We start from the raw sequence: 12,724 nt of genomic DNA, 5'->3' as shown, positions 1-12,724 counted from the left end.
ATTCTGTGATAAATATTCCGAGCATGTGGCCTCATGCTTGGTCATGTAACGGCTTGGTAACTTCTAATGTTCTTATAATTGACAGCAGGGGGCATTACCCCATATATTTTTACCATGGGCAATAGAGTGGCTCATTGGTAGCAAATTTGTGATCACAATAGGAAAGATTTCCCAGTAGGATGCATGAAATTGATCCCATATTACACCAAATTTCTTATAATGACCCAAACACAGCTTCCTTCCACCGCACTGTCGCCAAACATACTCACATACATGCGTCACAAAATGTTGGATATGTTTAATACATTTTAACTAACTTTAATAAACTCCTCTTTTTCACACTCTATTTCCTTGACAAGTTTTTTGGAAAAACATGTCGACAAATGGAGCTGTGAGGAATCATTGGAATGTTTTTGTCACTTTTTATTTTTTGTGCGGCACATCTACTATGTTATTTGCAATTCCACATGGCGAGTTAAAGCCCTTCAATCCACAAACACATAATACAAAGCAGCAAAGTAACATCTGCACAGGGTTTATGGGTCAGTGGTGAATTGTTTACATTCCTTGCTAAAGTAATAAACCCGCTTTTTTGTGTGTAATGATTATGCATTGGTCTGAACATTGGGAGCAAAGAGATAAAATCATTCTTGCCAGCTTCTGGGAAGGGTTGTCATAGAGATTGTAAAACTTATTGGGTAGTGTTTGCACCATTGTGGGGTGAATGCTCTTGCAGTCATCTTTACAGGATAGCCACTTCTAGGAAGAGTAGCAGCAGTGCTGAACTTTCTCCATTTATAGACAATTTGTCTTACCGTGGAATGATGAACAGCAAGGCTTTTGGAGATACTTTTATAACCCTTTCCAGCTTTATACAAGTCAACAATTCTTAATCGTAGATCCTCTGAGAGCTCCTTGGTGCGAGGCATCATTCACATCAGGCAATGCTTCTTGTGAAAAGCAAACCCAGACCTGGTGTGTGTTTTTATAGGGCAGGGCAGCTGTATCCAACACCTACAATCTCATCTCATTGATTGGACTCCAGTTGGCTGACACCTCACTCCAATTAGCCCTTGGAGATGTCATTAGTCTAAGGGTTCACATACTTTTTCCACCTGCACTGTGAATGTTTACATGGTGTGTTCAATAAAAACATGGTAACATTTAATTCTTTGTGTGTTATTAGTTTAAGCAGACTGTGATTGTCTATTGTTGTGACTTAGATGAAGATCAGATCATATTTTATGACCAATTTGTGCAGAAATCCATATCATTCCAAAGGGTTCACATACTTTTTCTTGCAACTGTATGTGTGAATGAGGGCTTATTCAGGCTTTTACTACTGATGGCCTATTCACCTGCACCCTCACCCATCAGCTGTTCTAAAGTAGACCCAGCACTGGAAGTATGCGCTGGAACAACACAGATCTATCCACTGTGTAGATAGCTGGTAAGTGGTGTGCTTCTCCCATTCACTTCACTAGTTGCAGTAACTAGCTCTGTCCACTACATAGTGGATGGAGCTGTATAGTTCTAGTGCGGACTTCAGGCCCCAGAGATACTGCATAACAGCTGATCAAAGGGAGTGCTGTGTCTGAACCCCACTGATCAGATATTGATTGACTTGTACTAATTATAGGGCAACAATAGTAAAAACATGGACGATCCCTTTAAGCTTGAAGCTTCACATCAGACTGTAACCATTAAGCCAAAAGTCTCTTGTGATAACTTGTAAGTTGTAACCACAAAGCTTGTTGACCCATATGAATTCAGACTAGTAAAGACCGCAGTTCACGTTACAACTGTGACCATCTGTTTCCTTCCATGGTCGTTGAGTGGGGAGCAAGGTATACCACTCACTTGCCAAAAAGATCCTGGGTAAAGTCTGACGTCCTTACAAATAAACACAAACCTCAGACCAAACTCCCTACACTAAGGCCTCATGCACACAACCGCAGCAGGTCCGTGCCCATATTCCGGCTCTCAAACAGCAAGTCCGCAATATACAGGCACCAGCCATATAAGGGGCTATATTGCAGATCTTCTGGTAGTAGGCAGCAGGTTGTAATATGAAGTCTTTCACATGGGCATCACAGATTTTATCCGGAGTGCGCACGCAATTTCAGTCAGTTTTGTCTGCGATTGCGTTGTTCAGTTTTTTCTGCGCGAGTGCAAAGCGTTTAAATGCGTTTTGCACGCGCGTGATAAAAAACTGAATGTGTTACCCAGACCGGAACCTGGACTTCTTCACTGAAGTTCGGGTTTGGTGTTCTGTAGATTTTATTATTTTCCATAATAACATGGTTACAATGGAAAATAATAGCCTTCTTAATACAGAATGCTAAGGCCTCTTTCACACGACTTTTGTTTACGGGCCGTTTTTTGCAGTCCGTATATGGAACCATTCATTTCAATGGCTCGCAAAAAAAAAAAAAAAAAGGAATGTACTCCGTATGCATTGCGTTTCCGTATTTCCGTTCCATTGAAAGGTAGAACATGTCCTATTATTGCCCGCAAATCACGTTCTGTGGCTCCACTCAGTCTTGCGGAACCATCTATTAAAAATGTTATGCCCAGCCCAATTTCTTCTATGTAATTACTGTACACTGTATATGCCATACAGAAAAACAGAACAGAAACGGGAACACAAAACGGAACAACGGATCCGTGAAAACGGACCGCAAAACACAGAAAAAGCCATACGGTCGTGTGAAAGAGGCCTAAGTAAAATGTCCACTTGATCGCGCAGCCGACATAGTCTTCTTTCTTTTTCTTGCAGGACCTGCAAAAGGACCTGTGCTGACGTCATCGCACTCACCACATAGTGAGCGTGGTGACGTCAGTGCAGGTCCTGCTGAATGAAGATAGAAGATCCTTCTAAGGGCTCATGCACACGACCGTATGGCTTTTTCAGTGTTTTGCGGCCCGTTTTTTACGGATCCGTTGTTTCGTTTTTTGTTTCCGTTGTGTTTCCGTTTTTCCGTATGCCATGTACACTAATTATATAAAAAAAATTGGGCTGGGCATAACATTTTCAATAGTTGGTTCAGCATAAACGGAACGGATAAGGAAGACATACGGATGCATTTCCGTATGTGTTCCTTTTTTTTTGCGGACCCATTGACTTGAAAGGAGCCAAGCACCGCGATTTGCGGACAAGAATAGGACATGTTCTATCTTTTCACGGTACGGAAATACTGAAACGGAATGCACACGGAGACACTTCAGTTTTTTTTTGCTGAACCATTGGAATGAATGGTTCAGTATATGTACGGCATACTGAACTAAAAAAACGGCCAGTATACTGAATGCAAAATGCTGTTGTGTGCATGAGCCCTAAGGGTTCATCTCATCTCCTTAGCAACCATCCGTGAAAATCGCATTGCATCCGCACTGGCTTGCGGATGCCCCATTCACTTATATGGGGCCTGCGTTGCGTGAAAAATGCAGAATATAGAACATGCTGCGATTTTCACGCAACGCACAAGTGATGCGTGAAAAACAACGTTCATGTACACACCCCCTATAGAAATGAATAGGTCAGGATTCAGTGCGGGTGCAATGCGTAGATTTTTAAACCGCTTCTAGCAGTTCTGGGTAATATTAGCTGTCGTCTATAGTTCAAGTATGCACAGGTCTGATGTATACTGAGTTCATGCGTATTCACATCTATATATCACTTCAATGGCTCCACAATATGGATATGGTGTGTAATGGAGGCACGGATCACAAGCTCATGGAAGCTCTACGGGGGGCTTCCGTGGGTTTTCTATCCGTGCCTCCACACTGCAAAAATGTAGTGCATGCGTGCGGTATGGACTGTCGGATGCAGATCGCAGACCTGTGTCTGGAGACTGCCGGCCCCTGAATTGTGGACCGCAATTTTCAATCTGCAGCATGGTCACGGCTGGCACAGGGTCGTGTGCATGAGGCCTCAGGCTACTTTCACACTAGCATTTTAGTTTTTCCGGTATTTAGATCCATCATAGGGGCTCAATACCGAAAAAAAAAACACTTCAGTTTTGTACCTATTCATTGTCAATGGGGACAAAACTGAACTGAACAGAACGGAATGTTCCAAAATGCATTCCGTTCCGTTTAGTTGCGTCCCCAGACCGGAGAGCAAACCACAATATGTTGTATTTTTCTTTCCGTACTGGGATGCAGAGCAAGACGGATCCTGCATTACCCCAATGCAAGTCAATGGGAACGGATCCGTTTTCTCTGCCACAATAGAAAACGGATCCGTCCTCCATTGACTTTCAATGTAGTTAATGACTGATCCATCTTGGCTATGTTAAAGATAATACAACCATCTGCATCCGCTATGAACGGATCCAGTTGTATTATCAGTAACGGAAGCGGTTTTGCTGGACCCTGCCAGATCCAGTAAAAACGCTGGTGTAAAAGTAGCCTTATACTGATGGCAGACCAGACAATAAATAGAAACCCCATAAATAAATAAAAACTAAACTAAAGACAGACCCTAGGTTAGGGTTGCCACCCGTACCGGATTGACCCGGACACTTCGGGTTTGTAATCCTGTGCCCAGGTACAAGCCTTTCTTAGACCCGGGCACAGGATTCATTTAAACTGCAGTGTGGACATCCGACTCCAACCGAGACTCCGATGATCCGATCGCATAAGCTGTGACTGCGGCGGCCGGGTGATCAGCTGAGCGCAGCGCTCCCCGAGTCCCTCCCTCCTCTACAGTGATGCCAGGCAGCGCATCCTCAGACTCAGAGCGCTGTGCTCACTCACTGTTCAGTCTCCGGTCTCCCTCACTCCTCCCCTGCCTCCCTGTCCCTCCCTCCTTCTCTCTGATAAGGAAGTCAGGTCCACAGGAAGTGACATCAGAGAGAGAGAGGCAGGGAGCTCCGTGGGAGAAATCATTCTTCTTCTCCAGTCCAGCAGCCTGCCCAAGTAGTGCCCAACCCAGTGCCCACTGTGCCCTGCCTGCAGAGTGGTTTTTCAACCTGTGTGTGACCAAGACAATCCTGACACCTGTCCTAGTCACTTCTAAAAAAGTATATAAAACATTTGACGTGTGTAAATGTAACAGTGTTTAAACAGGTTTCTGAATCTGTCAATCATCAGAAAAAGCATTATGTTATGTAGCAATGGGCTAATGTCAGCAGTACAGTCGTGGCCAAAAGTTTTGAGAATGACACAAATATTAGTTTTCACAAAGTTTGCTGCTAAACTGCTTTTAGATCTTTGTTTCAGTTGTTTCTGTGATGTAGTGAAATATAATTACACGCACTTCATACGTTTCAAAGGCTTTTACCGACAATTACATGACATTTATGCAGAGTCAGTATTTGCAGTGTTGGCCCTTCTTTTTCAGGACCTCTGCAATTAGACTGGGCATGCTCTCAATCAACTTCTGGGCCAATTCCTGACTGATGGCAACCCCTTCTTTCATAATCACGTCTTGGAGTTTGTCAGAATTAGTGGGTTTTTGTTTGTCCACCCGCCTCTTGAGGATTGACCACAAGTTCTCAATGGGATTAAGATCTGGGGAGTTTCCAGACCATGGACCCAAAATCTAAACATTTTGGTCCCAAGCCACTTAGTTATCACTTTTGCCTTATGGCACGGTGCTCCATCATGCTGGAAAATGCATTGTTCTTCACCAAACTGTTGTAGGATGAAGTTGCTGTTGGAGGGTGTTTTGGTACCATTCTTTATTCATGGCTGTGTTTTGGGGCAAAATTGTGAGTGAGCCCACTCCCTTGGATGAGAAGCAACCCCACACATGAATGGTCTCAGGATGCTTTACTGTTGGCATGACACAGGACCGATGGTAGCGCTCACCTTTCCTTCTCCGGACAAGCCTTTTTCCTGATGCCCCAATCGGAAAGAGGCTTCATCGGAGAATATGACTTTGCCCCAGTCCTCAGCAGTCCAGTCACCATATTTTCTGCAGAAGATCCATCTGTCTCTGATGTTTTTTTTGGAGAGAAGTGGCTTCTTTGCTGCCCTTCTTGACACCAGGCCATCTTCCAAGTCTTCGCCCCATTGTGCGTGCAGATGCGCTCACACCTGCCTGCTGCCATTCCTGAGCAAGCTCTGCACTGGGGCACTCCGATCCCAAAGCTGAATCCTCTTTAGAAGACGATCCTGGTGCTTGCTGGACTTTCTTGGACGCCCTGAAGCCTTCTTAACAAGAATTTAACCTCTTTCCTTGAAGTTCTTGATGATCCTATAAATTGTTGATTGAGGTGAAATCTTACTAGCCACAATATCCTTGCCTGTGAAGCCATTTTTATGCAACACAATGATGGCTGCACGTGTTTCTTTGCAGATCACCATGGTTAACAATGGAAGAACAATGATTTCAAGCATCACCCTCCTTTTAACAGGTCAAGTCTGCCATTTTAACCCAATCAGCCTGACATAATGATCTCCAGCCTTGTGCTCATCAGCATTCTCACCTGAGTTAACAAGACGCTTACTGAAATGATCTCAGCAGGTCCTTTAATGACAGCAATGAAATGCAGTGGAAAGTTTTTTTGGGGGGGTTTAAGTTAATTTTCATGGCAAAGAAGGACTATGCAATTCATCTGATCACTCTTCATAACATTCTGGAGTATATGCAAATTGCTATTATAAAAACTTAAGCAGCAACTTTTCCAATATTTATGTAATTCTCAAAACTTTTGGCCACGACTGTACATAACAGTGTTTTATAACTCCCTGCCTGCCGCCTTTCTCTTAAAATACTTATAATATGCTAATGAGCCTCTTCAGGGATGTAACGATCGCGGTGCAACAGCGACCAGGGGTGGAGGTAGGGCATGTGCGTGACTGGAGGCAGGACATTGGTGGGGCCAGGAAGGGGGCCCTCCCTCCCTTCTGTTCAGGTTTGGCTTGAAGAAAAGGTGACAACCCTACCCCAAGTCAATCTTTATTGTACTTACCACACCCAGTTTCTGCAGTTCTGTTCACTCTCAGGCACCATCGGAGACAATGGCACCCAGTAGACATGTCTGATCTTCCAAATGTGGAGAATATCCAAATGAGCAGCAGGGAGACCAGATAAGCACTTACTTACCAGCTCTCCTCTCTTCCAGAGAGAACTCCTTTCAAATTTTTACTGTTATTGGTGTGGTCAACCATCATAGAAATGCTTTATAATACTTCCGTAACACATGTGGAACTCTTTGAAATGGTCATTCTTCATTTAACCATTGTACAATGTAAAGACAAAGTCATCATGGGGACACTGGGCTCAGTAGACACCATACAGACCTCTTGGATCACTTTCTTGAAGGTGGTAGGAAAATAAGCTGAATTCTGTTTGGTTCTTTTGAGACCCAGGGACCCTATAATAACACCGAGCTTACAGGTTGCAGTGACTGGAAGTGTTATTATGGGGACACAGGCCTATAAATCAACCACTTACATAACACAGTCCATGAATAAATTAACCTTTCTTATAAGAATTTCTGAAAGTCACCTAAGGGGCTTCATTACAGATCTTCTGGTGGTATGCAGCAGGTTGTAACTTGAATTATATGAAGTCTTAAAATTTTACCGCTTCTAGCAGTTCTGGGTAATATTAGCTGTCGTCTACAATTCAAGTATGCACAGGTCTGATGTATATTGAGTTCATGCGTACTCACATCTATAGGTTACAGCCAAAGAAAGTACAAAATCTCAAAATCCATAAAACTGTCCACTATATATTATGTGGAAAAACACTTTATATTGACATAGCAAGTCTGATTTATAAGGCTTTTGCAGGAATTTGTTTAATACATGAACTTGCTTTTCATAGTGGTTGGAATTTGCCCTCCAGGAACAATAAGTAAATGTGAAGTTGGGACGTGGCAGAGTTTGACTGTGTGATCTTGGACAGTTTCATTGTGTTTATCTCCAGTTTAAGGGTTGATAACCTGTAGTTACCTGTAATGTAACCCAATCATCTCTATAGTCTTTTATGAAAAGCTGGGTGGCAACCATTGAAGTTGTCCGCATCTTTTGCAGCCCCATTGAAATAAATGGGTCCACACCCGCACCCAGAACTACGGACGTGTGAATGGACCCTAAGGTTTTCATTATTCTATTTGCCTGCTTATGTATCCCTGCATGTGACTCACGGATGTGTGGCGTCTGTGTTCTCCATGGACAGCACATGTACCTATTCACTTTTATGTGTTTATTCCGTGTTTTAGCACGGTCCATGGTTACCACAAAAGAATTCCCTATTTTTGTCAGTTTACAGATCCATTATAGACTATGTTTCCATGAAAGATACAGACACCATCCATTGTTTCACTGACCATTTATACGGGATGCACTAAAAGTCTGTGCAGTTTCTGTGGAACATGAATGACACGCGGAAAGCAAAAAACAGACACAAGGACCAAATAAAGATTCTTAAAGGGGTTGTCCGAGTAATTTTTTTGTTCTTTGTATGTTTCTAACTAATCAAATGCAACAGCTTGACCATGCACTTACTGCATCTGTAGTTGCTCCTTTCTCAGATTTCACTGAGGGTCACATGACCTGTGACATCAGCTTCTCTCCCTACTTTGTTTTGTGCACAAGCCTGAGAGATCAGATATGTGTCTGTACACAAGACGTCACTCTGCTGGCCACACCCCCTGCACTGCCGGATGCTGATGTCTGATCTCTCTGTGGATTCTTCAGGAAAACCATTAACCACCTCAGCTGCACAGACTCAGGGCTGAAGGCTTTACTGAGTAGCTGCAGGCAGTGAGGAGACATATGCTGGGCAAAGGAGCTGACAGACTGGAATAGTTCTTCAGAGCATTGCACAAGAACGGGTAGGGGGAAGATCCTGTGTGCATCAGCAGTGTCATTGTACAGCTGGGACTTTTAATCCTACAAATACAACATGCTGCTGAGTCTCCCAGCAGGCAGACATGTCACTTAGGGCAGACTTATTCACTCCCTATGCAGAGCGAGATTGTTGTTATTACAAATAAACAAAGGGCCAGAAGCTAACCAGGGAATTGAGGAAATGGCACTTTATATTTTTTTTTACCTAAAACTTACTTAGCTTATATATTTCTGCCCGTCAGATTTACAATGCTATATAGATATATATATATTTTTTTATCATAACTCAAGACAACCCCTTTAACGGATCAATCACTTACCCTATTATCATGGATTTCACCACAGACAAGGATGTGGCCTAACTAGACAGATTGTAGTCCAAGAGACTGAAATAAAAGGGTGAAGCCTCAATGGGTTGTCAGTCAACTTTCCCAGGAAAACAGATATAACTAAGAATCAATAGGACACAATTTGGCATCTATTTATGGGTGAAACCCAATATGGTGATGTTTACGGCTATCTTACAGGCTTCATTGGTAAATGTACACAAAAGTCCGGTTTTACCCCCTATACCACATACTGTGAGCTAGCATTTCCTTATTCTGTGCTGATTCTTTCTTACAAACATACCTTATGTGGAGGTTTTATCATCAGGAGTGTGAATATCAAGTTTTAGTTTGCCAGGTTTTGCTCCTGCAAGTGCCCAGGAGGGGCAGGTTCACTGCAAACCTGCTCTCGGCATTAAGCTGCTTCACAGCTCCTCCCCCTGCTGAGTGACAGCAGAAGTGGTCTCCTGGTTGGAAGCTACAGCTGTCACTCAGAGCAGGGGAGGGGCTGTGAAGCAGCTCAATGCTGAGAGCACTTCACAGTGAATCTCTGCCTCCATGGCACATGCAGAACCTTGCAGACTAAGGGGTCATTTATTATACTGAAATACGCCTATATTAGGAGTTTTTAAGGCATAGATTGTGGCACAACAGTCATTCGCACCACAATCTGCGACGTTTACCCGCTCACGGCAGGTCTAAAATTGTGGGCATGGCATGGGACGGGAGGGGGGCGGCTGGCAGGCCAGTCTCATTTACCATTTTCTACGCCTGTTTCAGGCGTAGAAGAAAGGTCTAAATTAGGGATGAGCGAATCGAATTCGGATGAAACATCCCAAGTCGATTCGCATAAAACTTTGTTCAAATACTGTATGGAGCAGGAGCTCCGTACAGTATTAGAATGTATTGGCTCCAATGAGCCGAAGTTATTGCTTTGTGACGTCTCGTGAGACGTCGCAAAGCAATAACTTCGGCTTATCGGAGCCAATACATTCTCCGTACAGTATTAGAACAAAGTTTTATGCAAATCGACTTTGGATGTTTCATCTCTAGTCTAAATGTCAGACAGCAAGGAATCAGTCTTACATTTAGAAGCAGCGGTGGATCCGCTTCATAACTTTGGCGATCCACCGTCAGCTACAGGGCTTATTAAGACAAACGCCGGTCTTAATAAATGTGCCCCTAAGTTTATATTCACACTACTCCTGATAATAACAGCTCCACATCAGGTGTTTTTCTAGTGTAGTCAGTAGTAAAACTACTTTTGGTGACGATAAGATAAGCTATTTGCCCCTGCCCTAGATATCCACTGATTTCATATTTGTTATCATGTAGTGGTTTCTGTTAAAGAGTAATATTGGACAAGGGGAAACTTGGCAGTGACTTTTATTATAAAATCATTCTCTCTCTCCCTGAGGTTATGGATTTATTGGTTTATTAAAACTGGAATGAAAATTGTCAGAGGTGATATTTTATTATATTTATCAAACTGCTGAGAACGGGCGCTGCTTGTTATTCATGTAAATGGGTTTCAATACTGAACACGTAGGTGTGGTTATGGGGACAGACATGCCGCAGGTTAACCCCATATGGCTTCTAGCACTCATATGCAAGATATTTTTTTGTAAATCATGTACGTCATAGATACCTTTGACTATTTGTGAGATATGCTAAAACTGGGAACATCTGGATGGGGACAAATTCTTCTGTAAATGAAACCCATCAACCACCACAACACAGTCAAATCATTCTTTGTGCGTGCAGGGGTCATGTCTACACAGATGTTGTAGCACATATTTCACAGAAACTGACACCTACTCATCAGTGCAGGTTGTGAAACAACGTCTTGTAGCGCGCAATGCAACATCTGTTCCATGGCCACCCTTTTATCTGAATGGTGGCTGGGTACTACTACCTAATGTGTAGGCAGCAGTTACTATTACCGGCACGACCCCATCACTCAAATGGGGGTGATCCACAATACCAGACACAGCCTAAAGACGGGAGTGGTGCTTTTTCTGGTAACAAGGAAGATCTTTTATTCTAATCTTTGACAACATCTTCAAAATGTATATTAAGCCCCAACATGTAAATGCCCCTAAGCATTTTTTGCAATTAGCTCACCTAACCCACAGTCCAGCATAAGTTTCCCACAAATATCCTTTTTTTTTCTTGTGCTCTCCTCCCAGGTGGTCACCACCACCAGCCCATTGGATTACAAGTCAAAGATCCCCTGAGCTTTCTGACGCGTGCGCAATTCTGATAACCGTGTTAGTAGCGATTCAGGCATAAGAAGCAGACCATGCACCAATGCCCCGCTTTGGTCCAGCTAAGTACTGTTAGTGATCATGCCCATGCATTGCCCAGGCTGGAAGAGAAGACCAAGAGAGATGTACAGCACAGCAATGGAAGAAACATCCAAATTAGGGCGTCACAGTAGGAGACCTCATTCCACAAGTTGCAGCCATTTTTCATTTGTAAGACTGCCCTGGAAAACCCCTTAAAATAGAATATTGTGGTGTACCACTGGGGGCCTGGGTTTGAATTTCCTCTCACTCCATGGGCATAGTGACAGCTTTAATGTGCCCTTCACACCTGGCCTCAGGGTATATACAAAGTAGGTAATAAGATTGGGACCCCAAAGCGGACAGAACCTAATTAAAGTAGAAATACATATTTCCCAGCGTCACGTCTCTATGGTTTCCTTTAACACATTTGTAAGCTGATGAGTATAATTGAAATGAAATGCGAGCAGAAGTTCATCTACATCAGGAGCTGACGTCATGTATACGATGTCACTTATTTCCTGTCCGTCACGTTATTAAAATAGGAGCAGCCAAGTGTTGTCAGTTCTGAATAGGTGATCTTTTTAAGTTGTCAATAGCTTCCATGAAAGCAATCACTCTTCATTATACAGGAGATCAGTGGAAGGACATGCCATGCCTATATGATGGGTGCATGGCCCATGCCCTTGTACAATCTAGGTGTACAAGTAGAGTTCCTTTGTGATCGGGTGACTGTCTAAAAACTAAAAGTGACAAATACAGTTGGACTCTACTCTGCTTGGGTGGGCTCAGAATTTTTTTACATTGGAGCCCTGAATTATTCCTGCTGCCAAACACCCATTTACAGTAATTTATGAAATGTCAACCCTTTGCACCATGTACAGGATCCACACACTCCACTGTGCCCCAATACAGTCAGACACTGACAGACGTGTGTGGAGTCTCAATGTGAAGGGACACGCTGCATTATTAGGGGAACAGTAAAACAGTTGTGCAATAATACAAATCACTTCCAGGAGGAATAGAAGAGGAAAAGCCAGAGGTCGCAATAACGCCTGCGCATTACATTTTACGCTTTACAAGATGGGTCGCATATTTCTACACGAGACTTTCTTTGGTCCAGAGCAATCAGGGCAGCTTGTGTAGACTGTCCAGTTCCTGCTGCCTGCATCATTAATGCTGGTATGGACGGCAGGAGCTGAACAGCGCTCACACAGGCTGCACCAATACAGCGCTCCGGATCACTGCGGGAGCCCAGCACTGATTGAAGCCGGGCTCCCACTCATTTCAAATGCTGGCCGT

At 43.4% G+C, this 12,724-nt stretch overlaps 1 protein-coding gene across 1 annotated transcript in view; it reads right to left on the bottom strand.

Annotated features, from left to right (window-relative positions):
• Positions 1-9,477, bottom strand: part of APOE (apolipoprotein E) — a 29,988-nt gene extending 20,511 nt beyond the window's left edge. Inside the window, exon 1 of the mRNA XM_044272961.1 lies at positions 9,442-9,477. Within this exon, the coding sequence (XP_044128896.1) occupies positions 9,442-9,462 (21 nt within the window). The 5' untranslated portion in view covers positions 9,463-9,477. The remainder of the gene's footprint in view (positions 1-9,441) is intronic.
• Between the last annotated feature and the right edge of the window lie 3,247 nt (positions 9,478-12,724).

The sequence above is a fragment of the Bufo gargarizans genome, unplaced genomic scaffold (assembly GCF_014858855.1).
Source record: "Bufo gargarizans isolate SCDJY-AF-19 unplaced genomic scaffold, ASM1485885v1 fragScaff_scaffold_289_pilon:::fragment_2:::debris, whole genome shotgun sequence".
In the NCBI taxonomy this organism is placed as follows: Eukaryota; Metazoa; Chordata; class Amphibia; order Anura; family Bufonidae; genus Bufo; species Bufo gargarizans.
This window is presented reverse-complemented; position numbering and strand designations above follow the sequence as displayed.